The following is a 20899-nucleotide window of genomic DNA, read 5'->3' as shown; positions in this document are numbered from 1 at the left end:
GTTCAATGAATGACGTGAAACATGAAAGAATAAATCTTTCAAAAAGATATATGTGATGAAAAATTCACAAAACAATTCTCTAAGATCTTTACTACCAAAGATCAAAGATCAATACTACAAACTATAAGTAATTTCAGAGAGAGAGAGAGAGAGAATAATAACAAGCCTCACCTTTTCCACTGAGGCTATAACAGCTTTAAGTTGATATTCAGGCAGATGTTTCAATTGGTGGAGCATGTTAAGGTGAGAAGCCCCTTCTCGTTCACCTGGAAGTCTTTGTAAATCATTCTTTTTTAAGTTTCAATGTTTCTACACTCATGGAAAGGTAAAATCTCAGTAAGTCAGGGTAATGGCTCAGTAAAGCTACATGAATAACCAAAATTCATTGCCTTTCACATTTCATCAAAACACATATACATCTTCATGTTATTACAGGTTGCATGACAGAACTTACTGTGGATCAGGGGACGCTGAACAGTCTCCTGAACTAACACTGCCACCCAGACAATTTGGTGCTTCACATTCATCTGTTTCAAGCCCATCACATTCCTCCCCACGAGGCAGAGATGGGGGGAAAACAGGAGAGGCTTTGCTGAGATGCTTTAAGTTATCTTCATCCACAACTTCTGTTTCCATTTCAACTGGAAGTGTGAGGCACACAATGTCAAGGGCCACTCTCAGTTCTTTCAGGTCTAGCTCGGTCTCATCCGAATCCCGGGACTGAACCAGTTCACCTGGTAAGAAAACAGTAGCAATATACTGTAACTGCCATTTTTTTATTACTCCGTATGAAAAATAAATACATGAGCCACACCGCTAAAAGAGAAAGAATATGGACACAGCAAAAAAATTATCACAGAAATTTAAATTTTAATAGAGTGAAACCTGCTCAAAAATTATAATTCTGTAATTAACTAGCGTATCAAAGAATCAAATAATGTACTGATGTCATTACTGGCAGGATGTATACCAAAACATTTTTCAAAGATCATCTAAGATTTGTGGTTGTCACTGTAGTTAAGATGTCAACTAATGTCTTCTGGGTTGTGGCACTGTGTCTTATAGGTGGTTACCAACATTCCATCATAAAGTTTTGGAGGGCCACCTGTGACCACCTACAAGACCGAGCAGTGTCACAATCAACATTTTCCAATACCTGTGCATGTGGATAGTGCAGTTTATAAACAAAAACTTCAATATATATGTCAATATTAAGTTTAAGGTTAAAGGATAACACCTGAAGATGATGCTTCGCATCGAAACATGTAGTGAATGAAAGCGCTGTATTGTAACATCGTTGTAGCGATGAATGGCGCAAATTTTAAATTTTAAATTTTAACATCTGTAAATAAAGTTTGTGTATTGACCTGAATTCTATTATATATTTTAATGTCAATATTAATTATTTTGAACAGATGCCTTCTGACAATAAATAGCATTCAACAGACTAAATATTACACAAAAGAACTTTAGCAGCAGCATAAAAACTAGTACTGAAATGGGAGTAACCAAGTAAACATGATGAAAGAAACAGAAGTCAATCTGCAGTCTACTGTATTATCAACCACAAATGCATCAAGGGGGTGCTAATACTAAATAATAGCATTTATAAACTGCTAATAGGAAGCAATTATTTTTTACTTCTGATCATAAGATCTACTTATACTAACCAAGACAAGTTGGTAATACATGAACTGAACAACGACTGAGCGTCCCCTTTGAACGAACTGAACATGTCAGATGAAGGAAAAGAGGTGAAACTTCTTCTGAGGTTTCTTCATCATGCAAGTCACTCACACTGTCCGAGTCCATGTTAGACAGCAGTGACGTGCGGGCATCGTCTGGGGTCACTAGTCTGCCCTGGCCTCCCCACATTCCTGCAATTCCCAGAAACAACAACAACAACAATCACTGTGTGCAAAACAGCACATGATTCTGTTCCTCATGACACCTCCTTCTAACCTTGTGACTGACATCCAATCTCACACAGAAGTAACTGTGAGACATAACTATTTACTGACTGCATAATAATAATAATAACAACAACAGTAAAAAAAATATATAACACCACTTTTAGTGCTCATTAGCAGCAACAAATAATCCTGTTTTAGTTTTAAGGGATGTTTTAATCCTTATTTCTACAAAGTGGTTCATTGTTTTTAATTACATACATTTTTGATTTGCTCAAAGAATTTTATTCCAGAGACAACAAACCATACACACGAGATCGGCTGAAATTGGCTTTTGTCGGTTATGCGCACTGCATGTTATAAGCCGATACACCAGAGACGTAACAGTCCCGCCTTCCGCATATATCCAACCGAAATACGTGTAAACTGCAGAACCTTCAGTTCCAACTCCAGATTGTCAGTTACTTACCTATGACACTACCATGTTCTGATCTGAACTCCGCAATTTCCGAATGGAAAGTCACATTGTCCAGTTCGTAATCTAATTCTGATGGTTTCTGAGCTTGACCATCATCTTCATTCAGTTCAACCTGATCTCCCTGTAACAATAACTTTTTCATACAATAAAAACCACCTATTTACCAAACACACGCAAACATAAAAACTTTGAACATGTGATGACAGAAAGCAAAATACAGGGCATTTGTTTACGTCATCAGCTTCTACACTTTCTTCTAGATATTATTTGTACCAGTAAATAATAAATACAATACAGTAAATCATCATTTGTTTGCAGTGCTTGAAAAAAATGCAAACTTTTTATTAAACAAAATTGAATTATGCATTTTTCACCGCTGATTTACCTGCCTGATGATAGCGGTTTACACCAGTGATGTCAGCATCGTACTGGACCATTAACATACATTAACACTAGTTCTAATACCAGGAGAAATGTAGACTTTTATTAGCTGTATTTACTTTCTTTTAAGTTAAAGTACATCAAATTTAAACATTACTATTTAATATTTTTGAAGACAGTTTGGGATATAGATGTGTAATATACAATTCTTATATCTGAAATAATTTTTACAGTAAATGACAAGAAAACAGGCTGGTGATCATTACCTAAGACGTTCTATGTTGGCTGATGGCTTAGTTTTAAAATTCATACTTTTTTAACAGGTAAGAAATTTTCATCAACTTTGTAATCACTTAAAAGTGAGGGCAAACAACATTTAAATGAATCTGAAATGGGTAAAAAATAACCCTTTAGAGATGTACCGCTTGCTTTAACAATAAGTAATTTTTAATTTTGCATACATGGGTTTTAAATGATTCTCAACTTGAACAAGGATATTTCCTTAAACAACATTTACCTGTTGTCCTTTTAATGGTGAAGAGTTGATAAAGAACAACTAGCAATAAAAATAACTTACCAACTGATTCTTTTCACAATTTGAAGTACAGAAGTAGAACTCTGGGTGACAAGGAACCGGCCTGAACATGACGGTGAGGATCTGCATAAATTTGGCCTTGATCTGTTTGTGCAGGAGTTCAAGTTGCTGGCATGGAGCATGAGTCTGCAGTAACAGCAGAGGAAACTTGGGTTCCACATCTGCCTCTGCCGCAGCATTCTGTCCCGACTCTCCACTTACGTGTGCAGGCTTCAGTTCATGCTGCGGACTGTTGTCATTGCTCTTGTGCTTCATTCCGTCCACTCTTGCCTTCATACAAAAATCCTTCAGGTGTCCACAGACAGTCTGCGCCAAACACAAACATTTTCTGAAGGCTTCCACACTACCATTATGAATATCAACAAAACTTGCATTTGTATTACTGGAAGTAAACCCTTTTGTAAAGGACCAAAAGGTTCCACTGAAGAATGCGTGCCACGTGTTACAAAGTATAAACATGCATACACACCAACGTAATATTTTTTTTCTTCAATATAAACTGCCAAAATAAACAAATGAATAATTAAGTTAAAACTTAGTGTTCTACCTAAATTATTAATCTTACAAACAAAATACTGCACAGACAACCAAGTTCTGACAAGTGGTTGAATACAGACCAATACAAAGCCATATGACCATTTTAGATAACAGCAAAAGGGTTGAACATCAGAAATGAATACTTCATTGATATTAACAAATTACAAAAGACAAAATATTTAATAAACACTGTAAGGAAATTACACCAGATAATATAATTAGCCTTTTTTCAATTAGAATGAAGAAATCCTACAAGAAATAATGTACTTTATTAAGCATAAGGTATTGTAGATGCGTCATATTGTGAATAGTATTAAAATATATAAATATTTAAAATAACCGTCAATCACAATAAAATTTAAAGATTAAAATATATATATATATATTTTATATATTATATATATTATATATTTTAGATATTTTATATATATTTTAAATCTTTTAATCTTTAAATTTTATTGTGATTGACGGTTATTTTAAATATTTATATATTTTATTAAGCATGAAAACATAAAACATCTAGCTGACATTAGTCGCAGGTTTTTCACACAATCTGAATATGGTGATATTACTTAGAACCGCTCGCAGATTTATGAAGAGTAGAAGCAGTTGTAGTATCATGCTCTGCTAGGAATTTGGGACAAATTTAAACTATATTCACTGAATATATATTACAATAACATTACTATTTCCAAAAAATAAGAAGATGAGATTTTAGATAATTCAAACACTCATAATAAAGCTTACAACTAATGACAAAGTTCACCTGTATGAAATTGGTGATGTCAATCTCTATGAGAGCTTCTTCACACTCACCCACAGCCGCCTGGACATCCAGAGCATGGACTGTGTTATTCAAATGAAGTGACTTGAAGAGGGAAGAAACAAAAACCTTGTAATATGCAAGGCTAATGACCCTGCAGTGCTGACTGAGACTTGGAATATCTAAAACAAATCAAGATTTGAGACTCCCGGCATGGAGGGAACAACGCGAATGAAATACATGAAACAGTCATTAAAAACTCCTTAAAACCTAGTGCTAATTACAGGTACCAACAGATTTAACATTCTTTTGACTCTCAAATGAAGTTTCATGACTGTAATGATTTTACAAAGGTAAAATCAGAAGAAACACTTGAGCTACTCACCTGGTACTCCATCAGAATCTTCTGACTTTGGCTCAGGACTCGTATGCTTTGCAGCTGCGTGAGTTACCACTTCATCCATCGCTATTCGATGCGATTCTGTTTCTCCCCCATCAACTGTCCCTGCACCTGTTCTCAATTCAACATCACCTCGAGTCTGGTTTTGCATAGGATTTGTAACAACAGGCACTTTGAAAGTTCTATCTTGGTATATGTCTTGGCTAACTTTATTATCACATTCAGCATCTGTGTCTCTGTACACCAGAACATCCATCAACTTGGCCAAGGGACAGTCATACACATATACTGGCAGTGTAATGGCACCATATTTTGGAACGTGTAAGAGTCCATGCTCCGAGTTCAAATCCGGAGATGGATTAGGAGGAGCAGAGGTAACATTTTGTGACAAAGAGAAAGGGCATTTTCCATGACAGCTCTTGTTTTCTTCCACGTCTGTCGCTACATCACGTAACCTCAGAGATGGTCCAATGAAAGGCTGCTTCATTTTAATTTTTGAGTCTATGGATCCTGTGCGGATGCGATCCCAGCTTTCACGAGCATGTTTTGTGACAGTGTCCCAGGAACTGGCCCTCATTCGAAATGGAGGATTGTTTGTAACCTCAGGCTGATCAAATGAGAGAGGGGAGCACGAATCAGACCTAAGATGATTGGCAAATGGAAGTTTGCTAAAGATGTATGAAGTGTCACATGAAGAGCTTCGAGAGAGAAATGAAGTATTGTGATCTACTGAGGGAAGAATCGGAGTATTCTTTATTGGCAAAACAGAACTGGTGTCAGCCCACACATCAGTCTTAGCAGCACTCATTACTTCTGTTCCATTCTGCCCTGGAGGCAACACTATCAGCTTCAAAGCATTCGAATGTGCTTCATCCAGTGACTGTTCAGGCAACATGAGCAGTTTGAGGTCACTGTAGCTGGCAGGCACAAAGGTCAAAACAATGTGAGTTGAGCTGACGCCTTTCAGGAAACATCGCCACTTGGGTACCAGCAACGGAACCTTACCAATTTTGTCACACACTGTGGCCTCTGAGGCTACACTGTTTCCACAGGAATGATTCTGGTGATCTGTATCTGCAACAAACAAGTTACACAAAGATTTGCCTTCTGAAAGATTCTGTATTTTTATAGTTCTATATTTTATGATCTCAGGAGTGTATAATCTGGAATGTACTTGGTTACATATTTTAATAACACATCAGGTAGCATTTTGTCCTGAAGCTTTACAGGTTACAAATTACAGGCTCCAGAGATATAGAGAACTATAAAAGTACAGCATCTTTTTAAAATGCATTTCCATGGTATTGTAGATTATACCGTAATAAAAGAACAATGTGACACAGTTCCTAGTTCTCTAAACAACAAACAAAGTTCACTGCATTAACACTCTCAACATGGACAGAATGTAGAAACAATCTATTCTCAATTTTTTCCTCTCACAAATGTCTATCACTTAGGAGCCTTTCATGTGATAATATGGCTGTAGCGTTAAGTGACTGTCAACTCGGGCTATCATGGAACACGTCTCATAGCTCATTTAAGAGAAACACACTCAAAGATGGTAACAGATACTCAACACTTCCTGTCAGCAGAGTTTGAGCAGTAACCTATACTGAAAGAATCAGGTAAGTAGAAACAATTTGTTACTCAGTACTCACGATTACCACCATAAAAACAAAAATTTCACACCTGCAATATGGTTCATATTTATTCGCTTCATTGATACATGCTCTCACATGAGAGTAACTAAATATAACGTTAAGATACATAAAGAGCACTAACCTTCAATCTTCCTCGCTGGATGACGAGACTGAGGTAGGGGGATAGGAAGCGAGTAAGCAGCCCCATCGCGCTGTCTTGTCTGTAGCAGCTGCAGAAACCACACAGAATCATCCAGCGTCAGATGCAGCTCCTTGTCATGAATCTGCTTTAGCTGCTCAAAGAGCAGTTCACTGAGTAGCTTGTTGGGAGCATCTGCTGTTGCCGCAAGCGAGTCTGAGCTGCCAATGAAACTAAAATCTGTAAACACAGAAAAAAGGGATTTGCTAAGGGAAGGGAAGAGCAAACATTAAAAGTATACGAGAATGGGGAGCTCAGAATAATATTTGATCATAAAGGGGATTAGGTGAGGCAATTGCAAGAGGAGCTCCATAATTTGTCCTCTTTACCAAATATTATAAGGATGATTAAATCAAAGATGATGAGAAGGTTAATGCATGCAGCATGCATGCGGAGATGAGAAATAGATACAGATCTAGGTGCTGACAGGAAAATAATATTAAAATGGATCTTACAAAAACATGGTTGGAGGGTATAGATTCAATTCATCTAGCTCAGGATAGGGATCAGTGGCGGGCTGTTGCTTTCAGGGTGAATAAAAGGTGGGGATTTCTGGACTAGGTGAGCATCAATCAGCTTCTCAAGAAGGACTCTGCTTAATGGAGTTCATTATTTCCTAATGTTAATATACGGTTCAGAGTAATAACACATAAAATTACCTTGAATAAACATAGAGAACAGCAGTTCAGCTTGTTGGCATTTTGGAAGAATATTCATAAGATTGAAGGCGAATGGTATATAGTGAATCCTTTGTTCTGCCAAGGTGACCACATTTGGGCTGTACCTATATTTACAAAAAATGAAAATAAATAAATAAATACAAGAGCAAAAGTTATATCAGTACCGTAACATGCACAATAATCAAGAATAATCAGGTGCAAGGCCTCTGTATGTCTGTGAACGTGGACAGGGGCATGGTGCTAGAATTCGTGTGTGTTCAAGATCTGTGAAGCAGACAGAGTGAGCCGTCAGCTTCAAGACAGTGCCACACACTACTCCATCACTCAACCCGATTTGGTTGTGTCTCTGTCCCCACTAGCTGCATGTTGTGACAAACACATCAGAACTGCCCTGCAGTCTTAAAGAAAAAACAAAGTAACAGGCTTTTTGTATCCAATTCAAATTACCCAATTGGATCAAGTGGAGAACTTCTTGCTACCCCATTCAGAGGTGAAATTCCAATTGGGGATCGGACTCTGGCATTGCGACACATCAGGCTAAGATGTTGAAAAGTAAGAAGAGATGAAATACATTCAGCATCAACTCGGCAAATCTGCAAAGCAAAGAAAGAGGCCTCATTAGTACGTATAATTTTTGAAGATTCAAGTAAATATTCACAACAAAGAAATACATCACATTTAAATATACTATTAATTTGAATAAATTGTATTATACTGGCTGAGGCACTGAGAATACTTAACTTAAATGAATGCATAAATATTCAGCAATTTCATGTTTTTCATGGGATTCTTGTGACCTGGACCCATGGCTCAGAAGGGACAAATTAATCAAATCAATGACATCTGTTACCACTTACAAAATTTAAGTCAAGAATTCTCATACGTACATCAATCATCAATACCATCACATCATGAACTACATTCATGGTCCTAAAACGAGAGACACTCTACTGAATCTTCTGCCACTCACAGTGCCATATCAACTGCTCGGATTATGAAGCATCACATGAGTTCAGTAGGATAATGAAGAATATCGTCTATGAAAGGGTAAAGGTTCCAAGATACCATAATTGGCATCTATACGATTTGTACGTAGGGCTGAGGAAAACCAAAGATGCTTCCAAAAATGTGAAATACAAGATCTGCACTGCTCTGCTGAATACTGTGACACCATGCCACAATCTCTGCGTCATTTTATATGGTACAGTGGCAACTCCATTTAATACTTACGAATTCTAACTCATGTAGAGTATGATTTTAATTGACCCAGCCTCTTTATGTCAGTGTTGCATTACCTCCATTTAAACTTACACTTAGGTTAGTACATAAACGCACCGTCCCCAGAGATCTCATTGTTCTCGGGTTCAAAATGTCGGATGGTGATCAACTGTTGTACGTTAATAATTTGTGGCATCATGCCTGAAAAATGCCACTAATTCTTCTCTTACTTTCCAACTAAACATTCACCTCTGCCCTCAAATATTTTACTCAACAGCACATAAATAAAGCTGTTGATACATCAATGTCACATAATGTAAGGGAGATATATAAAAAAAATCACAAGCTGTCATGCTGTCCCCCCCTAACAAAGTCTAAACCACTATTCGTAACTACAATTCAATGTGCATTAAAGTCTTCAAGAACACTAAAACACCTTTGAGATAGCACTAAGACCAAAATCCTTCAGTGAAAGTGTGTGATATTTTATATGGCAATATAACTTTCAAAAATGTGCATATTTCTTCAGAGTATCTGCACCCAAAACCATAAATGGCATTATGGCAAATGCACGCATCAAGTTTCCAAAATTATGATAGCCAACAAATCATTGCAGCTACAAATATGAAACCAGATAGGGAACGAGACCATATACACGTCTAAAAATAGTTTGCTGCACGATGAGAGTATTAACACGTTGACTGTAGTGTTGTGGCTTGTATATGGTTACCAACATTTCATAGGAACATATCACCTCCATCTGCAGGATAGAAGTAAGAAAAAGGGGTGAGGAAAAAGTCAATTCCAAATTTCAAACATACACCAGCTTTTATCATTTTCCGCAGTACCGTGATTAACTACAGAGATTGACTGCAAATTTTTGAGGTGTATATCTGTTGTTCTTTTGTATTATGTTTATTGTGTTGCCTGTCAGATTAGAGAAATATAAAATCACTTGTTAATGTTTTAAAAATAAGCTGCACTAAAATAATGAAATATCAGTATTTGGCATGACTATGATTCGCCTGGGCGGATGACAATTACACTTGAAGAGAATTACATGAAGTTATATACTTCTGTGCCTTTTCATCCAGGTAGGAGTGGTGATAAGTAATGACAGGATATTACGTGTAAGACGAGGAGTGAACACATGCGACGGATGACAATTGTTTAAAGGCCTTTTTATTTATTAATGCGTAGAGTACAACCAACTTTTCTTTCTGGTCTGTCACATTCACAAAATCGATACACGATACATCTCTACCTAACACGTGAATATATTTTAAATTAATCTTTGGTGTCGAAAGATAACACGTAAATGTTTACACTACGCATTCTGACCAATTCAACGTTCATACCTGAAGCAGAGCCATCTGAATGACAGAGAAACAAGTGTGAGAAAGTTTTTGGAATTTTAATACATAATAATTACAACACATAATACACAAAAACAGGTATTAATGGTCCCACAGAAACTGGGATAATCAGTACATAAGTTTAATAGAACCCTTAGACATTCAGTTTTTTCATTTATTAAAATACAGGAATTATAAACGAAACAGCAGTCAGAGAAACATGTCACCTACTGCAAAGTTATTTTAACATCAACTGACAGGTACTCCACTATTTTCTGTACTCTGTTCCAACCAAAAACAGTCTTCTTCTCTTCTGCTACAAAGTGATTAGAAGACATATTCATTTTCCAATTATAAGCAACGGTGGAAGCACATGGCTTTTGTGCATTCTTCGCCCTCTCTCTTCTGGGGTAGGAGTCTACACACAAATATTTCTGGATTACTCCCAAAAGGAGAACATTCTCCAAATTTAATTTTTTGTTCATAATTTATTTGTGAATATAATTCTAGATTTGAATTGTGGACTTCTGGGTTGGGACACCATACGGCCTTGTAGTGGTTACCAATATTTTGGAGGAATATGTTGCCTCCATCTTCAGTGTACATGTTCCTCTGAAATGCTGGTAACCACTTACAACACTGCAAGTCATCACAACCCAGAATACAATGACTGGAAATGATGAAAACGGGAGGTTTGTCGTGGCGGAAGCCTCGACTATTCAAACCGGGGTCTGTTGATGCTGATGGGAGGTTATCCCGTCAGGCAAACTTGTCCTTTGTGAAAAGGATTTCGGTTTGTTGGATTTGACCCCAGAAAGGGTGGGCAAAGCTGCACGTTCGCCAATAGGCGTTGGCGCGCAGAATGACTGGAAAACATGTTCGTTACATTGGGCCGGGCGTGGCTCTGTTGAAGTTCCCAGGAGTTCAGTTGCTTCCTTCACGAGGCGGTGCTTACAATGAAAATGCTGCTTTGTCTAACACGACGGGGCTGCTGAAGTCAATGCGATGCCCCGCGTTTATGCCGTGCTCAGCAACCGCAGTCTATGTCTCGCATGCTCTCCGAATCTAACCTCGACGAACCTCCCTCCAAGTCTGGCCGACGTATACTCCTTCGCCAAACATTAACAGTCCTGATGTCTTCCCAGTGACCCATCCGATCTCAGGAGAGCTAGAATTCAAAACGCTCCATGCAGAAGAGGTTGGCAACGGCGGGAGCTAGCGGAGATCCCACGGCGACCCCGTCTTCTTGGTCGTAAAAGGAACCATCGAAGAGGAAGCAACTGGACGTGAAAATGTGTCTTGCGAGATCAACAGTTTTTTTTTTTTTGTGAGGATATCGTGACGGCAGCTGCAGTGTATCCTCCGAGATTTTTCTGAACAGCGAAACCACGTCAAAACTCACCATAATGTCCGTTTCTTGCAAGCTGATTGACTGTAAATTTCGAGGAAACGCCTGCGAGTTCTTAATCTGGTGATCCGAACGTCCAACCAGCGGTCTGAGCAGACCTGCTTGCCAAGCTGAAGAGTAGGTCGTGAGAAACATTGATTTCTGCATACGCACTACATCCTAAGAAAACTGTTAGTCAGTATCCCCGTACAAACAACACACACAGCAGACTTTCACAATTATTGGTGAACAATTCCTTGAGGACGGATGTATTCAGTGGCTGAAATAAGTTGGAGGAGTTGAATCTCACTTCAAATCAAAGTGAAGAGACCACTTCTCCACTTAGTCCATTAACCACTTCGTATCTGAATACAGATATTCATTACGTAACATTTAAATAAATTTATAAAATGAAACTACAATCACGGCTCAACACATGATAAAAATAGCAAATAAATACATCAAGCCGACTGATTACTTCTAGAAATTCCTAAAATTTAACACAAAACAGTTTCTTATGAAATTACCGACGATTTAATGTCTTATAAAAAAATATATCTCTTCTGATTTTTCTACACAGTTTAAATTTCGCTTCTCAATTTCAGGAATAATTGAGAATCAGTATGAGTGAGGCCACCATATGGCACGAGCCCAAGCAACTTTATCAACTGGAGGAAACACAAATAAAAGGCACCCTATAATCTGGCACTGATAAAACCACAGCATTCAGATAACCACATGAAATATAATCAATAACGCTGTTAATATTCTAAGCGAACATTTCGCTGTACCTTTGGTCTATTCGTGAGCAAATACTGTCAAAATGATGCAGTCCCTTAAAAGAGACATTTGTATTACACAAGAATACTTCTTAAGTTGACACTTGATTAAATTTCCGATGGTTTATGTCTCACCTAACATTCTAGAACGCACCCAGACCATGTGTTGCAGCGAGCAAGAGTACCACCGATCCGGACGCGCAGTGCAGACGGAAGTGACGAGAAGTTCGAGGTGGCAATGAGCTGGAAGAGATAGATCTGGCACTGCTTGAAAGTTGCATCTTTATTCTACGCAATTCTGTGCCGAGATCCCCACTTCCAACTTACAGCCACCCGATAATGTGTATTAAAATCCCATGTTAATCTGCAAATGTCCACAAAATACTTTCAACAACAACAACAACAACAAAGAAAGGCAAAGACGAGATCTGCGCCGACTGTGAGTCAGCGCATAGCTGATGGAAATGATTTGTACGGAGTCCACATGCATGAAAAATTATGAAGGCAGACGACAGAAGAAATTATATGTAAACACTTCTGCAAAGGCAAAAATTAAAATGAAAACACTTCAGATCATGATAAGAGCAATAATGATAAGTTTCAGTTGTTGGAAGAAGTAACAGTGCGCAAACTCAGATGAGAGATCTACAGCGGTGAAGATAACGATCTTCTGGGTTTTGACGCCGTGTAGACTCGTAAGAAGATACGAACGTTTCAGAGAAACGCACAGTCTACATCACTCCAGAACCTTCGGTATCTACCCACGAGTCTACACGGCGTCAAAACCCAGAACACAGCTGAGGCAGGGATGCCAACAGAAGTGGCAGTTGCAGAGAACAATTGAGTGGTGAATAAGAGGTCACGTGTCAAACAAAACAATAACGCTGGTTTTCTTGCAGGACAAATAGCATGGCGAGTAGTTCGAACAGAAAGACCAATGAAGAATGGTGCCAACAAACATGAATGGATGATGGTTCAGACATGAATATGAACTGCAAGATTGTGACAGTGACGAGTGATGGAAGTGTTTGGCTGATATTAAAGTTAGGTTAGGTTGTAACGAAAATGAGAAAGAAAGAAACTTAACTGGTAGTCATTACTGCAGAAGTCCAGCGCACCTGACAATCGATCCACTTGAACAGAGCTACGCGGCCGTCAGACTGTTATTGCAATTATTTCTGCGTCCACGACGTAAAATACCACGGCGACTCCTTTCCAGTCTATAGCTTCTTTTGGAAAACTGTGAACTCCGTTCAAGCGACGTCAACATGTTCCTTTACTCACACATCGCCGATCACGCAGGTGATTTATACGGGCCCAACCCTTAATTTTTCATCACGCGCCTGTCCAAAGAGCATGCGATAACAGCATCCAATAGCCAGTCTCGTCGAAAAGCCAACTGATTGGCGTGTCGTCGACTATCTGTCGGTTACGTAAACGTCTCCCCACAATTAGCCAATAATAGGCATCGGACCAGAGGTAAACTACGAGTGATCTACTTCTTCCAAAGCAAACGAAATGACAGGTGTATCAGTTGAACTTTGTGGGCTCATTTCGTCTTGGGACTCCGCTATAACTTAAATATCTCACGCGCAGACGAGAATATTCGGATTTCCTACCAAAAAAAAAACACGAAGTGGTTCTTTGGCAGGAGCGTTCGAAACCTCTCGCTCTTCCGTCAAACCTCCGCCGATCCATTTCGGAGTACACAAATTGTCAGAGGCTTTCCACGCCATTTTAACATATTTTAAACGAGATGCCGATGTTTCGGAGAAACGTACTGTGTCCACAGACTTCCTCCGAAACGCCGATGTCTTCCCACGGTCTTCACGGACCCCGAGAACGAAAATGTCACTCCGAAACGACGTTCAAAAGGTGCGGACGAAAATGTTAAGTTCGCAGTACTCCAGAAACTTATCTAATTTGTAAACGACATTAGTAACGTTTGATGCAAAAGCGACCTTTCTTCGTTCCAAAACGCGTATCTGAAATTATTTCCACAGTCCGTGCTATCAACACGCACAAAATGCAAATATTGGAACAGTTTAATCTGCAGGCACTGAAGTAATTAATACAAATCGAAATTCAACTGAACCATTCACTGACCCAAGTGACTTCTTAAGCCATAAGTTTTTTTTTAAAATATTTAAAGAATAATAAATTAATCTGCTTTACCATCACTTAACAAGATATGGCCAATTTTTATTTCTTCTACTGATTAGTTACGCTGCAGTAAAAAAAATGATACATCGATTCCTTGAGTCTATTTAGAACCTTAAAAACCGCACCACTAAATGTCAACAGCGCTTGAGGTAACACAGCCAAATCCTTCCAAAACAACACAATATACGAGACCTGAGGGTTTCATGGCATGAAAAATATGGACTGAGGTCTATTGGACTGTGGCACCTTGCAGTGCTGAAGGTCCTGAGAGGTACCCTGATGATGGAGACAACACATTCCTCTCAAACGCCGGTGATCACCTAGTGTCACAGCCCAGGGACTACAATTACTTCGATGTTCCTCTGTAAATCAAGAGGCTTGCTGTTGGTGGCACAGCGGACTGACCACACAATAACGACGACCCTGCTGAGACGTGCCAGCATCCACCCACTTCAGATGCCATTTTACACTTGTAATTGTTATCTGGTCTTTCTTGAAAATTTATCTGTGCCCTGAAGATGGAGACAGAATGTTTATCCCAAACACCAGTATCTACCCACACTTATAAAGAGTCAAAACCCACATGACCATCTTCATCCTCATCACCATGGAAACCTCAGACCTCAGTTTATGAATGCTACTAAATGGTTTTCCCAATTATTATTTTTAAGTCAATAAATTATAGAAGAAAACCAATAACTTGTCAATATTCAAATCCTAATATCAGTCAAACAAACATTAATTAAAGCTACCACATTACAAAAAAAAAGATGGCAGAAATGGGGAGGCTTTTTTAACCCAAAAAACATATAATTTTGATGATGTTCTCCTTCTGGGCTTTGGTACGGTGTATACGAACAGGTAGATGCCAACATTTTTGTGAAGACCCAATCTTCATCTTCTGCCCTGAAGACGGAGACAGTACATTTCTCCGAAACACCAATCAATAAGAGTACATGGTGCCAAAACTCTGACAAACAACACATGATCCCAACCACTGTGAAAATCCAAATCTCACAACACATAATTTTTTATGCTCAAAATGAACAATGCAGTAAGGTTAAGAAGACATCAAGAACCACATCAAAGTATTTTCAGAAATCACGCTGAAACACAGAAGATCAAACTTTGGTACTTTGCGGAAAGACATTCTTACAGTACGCAACAGAACATAAGTGCAAATAACTTTCAAAGTACGGTAGATTCCGGTTAATTGGGCCGTCGGTCGATCGGGGCTGCCATTTATTTAGGACAAATATTAAAGAACAAACCTTTTTAACTCTTTACGTGGAACTTCACATATTTGGGGCAGCCGGTTAACTGGACCAAAGCGTTCTAGTCCCGATGTGTCCCAATTAACTGGAATCCACTGTATTTTAAAGTGATTAAATCCTCTCATTGCTGAATTTCTTATAACGTCATGAAAGACACGTAAAGTGTGCCACCAGTTTATTGACCTTGAGTACAGTACTGATGTTTCCTGTTTGCCCAGTGTTATCAACTGGATGTGTCAACACCACCAATCCCGTGCCACACAAGTTTATGCAGCCCAGCCCCTCACAGCACACAAGAATTAGCACGTACTTTTACACAAAACCTATTCACAAATTCCATTTCAAATACAATGAGAACGCTCCTGTACTTTTTTCAACTACCGATACAGAGGGTCGCATTAACCGCATCTCCTACTCTGTACAACGTACGCTTTGTTACAGTCTCTGCATATAGGAGGCACTGAGGAGAACCACAACATACAATTCTTTTCAGTCTCATATGAACTGCTTAGAAGAGGCAAGGCCTGGGTGCAAGGTCACTGATCACCAAATGACTTTGGGATTGTGAACTGTGTCAGTGATGTCAGAGTTGTCTGGGGTCAATGGTCTTTGTGTGGGAGGTGTGTCTAGTTGGGTGATGACATCATTCTGAGTTGTGCCACGTAGTCTGGTAGAAGTTTACCGACGTTTCAGAGGTCCCTGCTGACTCATCGACTCATCAGCAAACTTCTACCAGACTAAGTGGCGCAACAACCCAGAAGACAGTCATCTTCATCATTACTGAGGTTTACCCAGTGTGGATACAATGGCAGGTTCATGTCTGCTGCCTGTCGATTCTCAGTGCTTTCAAGGTCACTTCCACGTGCAGAAACACATGGAAGTGACCTTCAGGTGAAATGCCTGTTACAGGTGACAGATTTTAATCGTACTACTAGGGAAAGCACCACCAATGAAAGAACCAACAGCAGAGAGGAGCTGACTGAAGAATAATGTTTCTGTAAGGCATTTAAACAACAATTTCAATGAAATTTTAAACCAAGACTAGGTCAGTGGCAGAGCAGCATGTGTTCTGATCTTTTTAAATTCAATGATTCCATAAATATTTAGCAGCTTATTAAAACAAACATCCCAACTATACAAAATAATAATAATGATTGCAACCTGTGATAAGGAACTATTCACTTTTGAAGAGACTGGTTAAAACCATGAACGTAAATAATATGGAATGCTTGAATTCCTCTATAAGCCTACTTTTCACTCATTTCGACAAAAAGCCATCAGTCTGCCGCAAATGATCGTGTTCAACTGAATGCAGTTAATTAAAACACCCTCTTCCATCACAGAAACTACAAGAGGAATCTGACGTAGTCACATTTCAGAAATAACTTGCAATTTTTTTGCAAATCACACTTGATCTTCAAATGACATTGTATTCTGTAACATCATGGTATTGGCACATTGCTATCCAGCCTTTCAAACCTGATGGAAAATACTCGATAAAGATAAACAATTTAGACAGATATGTCTAGTTCTTAAAGCAGCTATGGTCTTAAGATAAGCTATCATTATAAAACAAATATCAAATGCAAGTATTCTGTAATGTTTACACAGAATCAAGAGATTCAAATATTTCTGCAATATCTTATCACAGAACAAGAGACAAGAGCATTCAATGTAAACAGTAACAGGTAAGGTAAGCTCTGATATGATAAAAAAAGTGTGCGTACGAAAGTTCTCAAAATTTAAGCCCTTAATCATTTTAGGTTTACTTAATGACACTGTGAATAGCTCAGAATACATAGCATTGAATGGTAAGACGACTCATGACTAACAAATTGGATGTGAAATGAGAGGAAGCAGTCATGGCCTAATTTGAGGTACTTCTTTGGCATTTGCCCAGAGGGACTGAGGAAAATCACACTACAGCCAGTCTCTGGCTTGAGATTTGAACCTATAATCTCCAAAATATGAAGGAGGACGCAATACATGATAACATTTTTGCCTAAATTTAACATTTCTCATTCATCACGGGCTTTTTTTTTAAAAAAAAGTTATTAACTTAACCAACTCCACTGTGCCGAGCCATACTTGAAAAAGTTTGTTAGTAAATTCTCTGCTTCGTGTAACTTGAAGGTTTATTACTACATTCACGTAAGACTAACACTGGACCTTACCCTGAGCAGTTGAATCCAGTCCAAATTTTCACACCCCATTTATTTTAAATCTAATTTAACATTACCCTCCAATCTATGCCTACATTTCAGAAATCTTCAAGCTTGAAGATGGAGGCAGTACTTCCCTCCAAAACACTGGTATCTGCCTACAAGTTCACACAGTGATTCTACCCAGAAGACCAACATCAACAGGTACAATAGTAGATTCCTTCAACTGCTCTGGAAATTCCTGCTCATTTAAAATAAAATTAATAAATTTATGAATCTCAGAATATTCCTGTCTGAATAAGTTCTGCTGATTTTGTTGAAGAGTGCTCATGTAATTCTACATCACATGATCCTTCCAGAGGAAAACAAACATTGCATGGGGGATAGTAGGTGCCGAGGTTCTGACAAAAATGACTGTCTTCTGAGTTGTAGCACCATGAAGTCTCGTAGAAGTTTGCCAGTGTTTCAGTGTTCCTTGTTGCCTCAATCATCAAGGCAGCAAGGACCTCCGAAACACCGTTAAACTTCTAAGTAAAGCCCTATTTTCATATTCCATGTAACAAAATTAATTAAATTAAATCCGTGGCGTAACAGCTCCAGAGAGCCAAAGCCGACTAACTTGACTGCTGGCCTCACGTTCACATGCCTAAGCAGAGGTAAACGATCATCCAACCAGATATAGGGTGACGTGTGGTTAGCACGACAAACCCCCAGCCATTGCTAGCCTTCTTGACCGGATTACGCTACCCATTGTAGCTCCCCAATTTCCTCATGATGCTGGGTTGGCACCGGTCCCATACACCGGTCAAAAATCTCATGAGAAATTTCTTTCCCCGAGACTCGAACCAGCGCGCATTCTGTATCGCCGGTCCGAAACATGATGCCTCAGACCACGCGGCTACGGCGCGGGACCCGCGTAACAAAATAATTTTTGGTTATCTGAGAGTTAACAATGCCTGGAATCACCTCAAGATTACCTCTTTAATTTTCAATATTAATTGCTTTGTACTGAATCTCACAAAAAAGGAATGTTTAATGAATTGCAAGAGTTTATTTCTGTCACACGTAACATGCAGAGGGAAACACGCATAGACAGAGAGACCACCGAACCTCTGTCTTAGAAATACAAAGCACCCAATATTTTTTTCTTTCCTTTATCCAATTCTGATCAATACCCAATGGTAAACTTAAATATTGGTACACACTAAACATGCCACAGGTGTGGCAATCACATCCCAAACATGTGACACAGTTTAGATACACAGACCACCAGCTATCAGATGGCTATATGAACATGACTCACTACCAGGTGAATATCAAAAAATAAAATTGGAAAATTTATGCTGTTGCGGGCGATGTAGTTGGCGGATTGCTTTTGTTACTGCATTTATAAACGGTGAATAAATAAGCTCATCTACTGAAAAATAACTTTACAGCTGAACAGACATTCACAGGCAATTCTTTCAGATGTGAAAAGAACTGAAAATATTCTTCTTTCCACATATCTGAAGCATAAAACTTCTTTTATGTAACAAATATGTGAATGTGACAGTTTTACTGAACAGACTGGTTACTATGTAAGTTACGTGATGGCAGTGTAGAGAAATGCAAGAGAAGGTGAAACAGTAAACAAAAACTATTTAGTCATGAAATGTGTGAAGGAACTGCTAGTCTGGCAGGGACTGGGGGAATACACACACACACACAGTCAGAATGTGACTAGAAACCTAGCAACTACAAGTCACAGGTGACACTGCTGGACTATTTAACACTGCTACATCAAACGCACACTTTATACATCAACTGAGAAAGGACTTATTATGAATGAGACGAGAAGATGGTTGCAGGGATTTGCCCAAGCATTTGAAAGGGACTGAGGAAAATAAAGATGCTGGCTTCCTAATGAGACAAAGAAAATTAATAACTATACCGACAGAAATTAATCATTTCGATATATAATACCCACGAGGCCTGATTTAACAATGCGAGGTACTAAGACAAATCACTGGGTAAACTGCAATTTTAATTTCATAATTTTGAAACTGTCGAACTCAGCCTAACGTTGAACAACATGATACCCACAATAACAAACCAAGTCTAACAGAAGCCCTGAAGTGCAAATTCTGAAATACACAAGCCAGAGTCTGCAATGGTATGTCTAACGAAATCCTGGGTACAAGTGCAGCTGGGCTGTACTTTTCTTAACTGCCAAGGAATATTTTCCAGAACGTTTCTCATGTCACTAATGTCGATGTGACTGCAAACAGGTTCATACTTCATTCATCCAGAGACGAACTGCTAAAGACCTGTGCTTATCAAGCTTTTAACCCTAAGAGCAAACATTATTTCTGTAAGTCATAAAATAAATGCTGAGATACTTAAGCACACTAGGGAAGCAGAAGACACTACAGAGATCTCACATTAGTCAAGTTTAAAACAACAGGGACTGTTATCTATGACACACATATCTCTTATCTCACGCACGCTATCTTGTTTTTTCAGTTCCTATATGGTTCTCTGCCTGATTCCATCTCATTAAATGGCTAATGTAAAAAGTGGCTGATATGGCGTACTATCAAGAAAAGTAAATGGAGAAATGAGTCATGGCTAATTTTAAGAAATTATCAACAACCTTAACAATTAATTCAAAGATTAAGGAAAGTCACAAAGACACAGTTAATAGATTTAAAAATGCTGTATTGAATACAGAAGTTACTTAACATCCAGTGAGATCAGAGAATGATTATGCAACAACAGGGGAATCAGTTACAGGCATACCTCGTTTTATTGCGCTTTTTTATAAACCGAAGGTTTGTGGCAACCCTGCGTCGAGCAAGTCTATCGACGCCATTTTTCCAACAGCATGCGCTCACTTCGTGTCTCTGCGTCACATTTTGGTAATTCTCGCAATGTTTTTTGAGACTTAATGCTATTGCACACTTAATAGACTACAGTATAGTGTAAACATAACTTTTACA

At 38.6% G+C, this 20899-nt stretch overlaps 1 protein-coding gene and 1 long non-coding RNA gene across 5 annotated transcripts in view; both read right to left on the bottom strand.

The window, feature by feature from the left end:
* Positions 1-20899, bottom strand: part of LOC110827217 (KICSTOR complex protein SZT2) — a 68953-nt gene that overhangs the window by 33358 nt on the left and 14696 nt on the right. For all 3 annotated transcript variants that reach the window (XM_087355732.1, XM_087355734.1, XM_087355733.1), the window contains exons 20-29: positions 8031-8176; positions 7563-7687; positions 6847-7083; positions 5050-6138; positions 4668-4846; positions 3347-3670; positions 2380-2509; positions 1671-1877; positions 455-734; positions 172-274 (exon numbers count right to left, since the gene is read on the bottom strand). In XM_087355732.1, the coding sequence (XP_087211858.1) occupies positions 172-274; positions 455-734; positions 1671-1877; positions 2380-2509; positions 3347-3670; positions 4668-4846; positions 5050-6138; positions 6847-7083; positions 7563-7687; positions 8031-8176 (2820 nt within the window). The remainder of the gene's footprint in view (positions 1-171; positions 275-454; positions 735-1670; positions 1878-2379; positions 2510-3346; positions 3671-4667; positions 4847-5049; positions 6139-6846; positions 7084-7562; positions 7688-8030; positions 8177-20899) is intronic.
* Positions 9962-14154, bottom strand: LOC147872655 (uncharacterized). 2 transcript variants are annotated; one of them, XR_015537058.1, is made up of 2 exons: positions 13410-14154; positions 9962-12686 (listed from the first exon to the last, which is right to left on the bottom strand). It is a non-coding gene; the product is annotated as an uncharacterized LOC147872655 (long non-coding RNA). The 2 variants fall into 2 exon arrangements; XR_015537059.1 differs by having other exon boundaries at positions 13441-14154.

The sequence above is a fragment of the Zootermopsis nevadensis genome, unplaced genomic scaffold (assembly GCF_977971745.1).
Source record: "Zootermopsis nevadensis isolate Lab colony 2312 unplaced genomic scaffold, Znev_1.0 Znev_ptg000025l, whole genome shotgun sequence".
Taxonomy (NCBI): domain Eukaryota; kingdom Metazoa; phylum Arthropoda; class Insecta; order Blattodea; family Termopsidae; genus Zootermopsis; species Zootermopsis nevadensis.
Note: the sequence above shows the minus strand (reverse complement) of the source record. Positions and strands in the feature narration are given on the sequence as shown.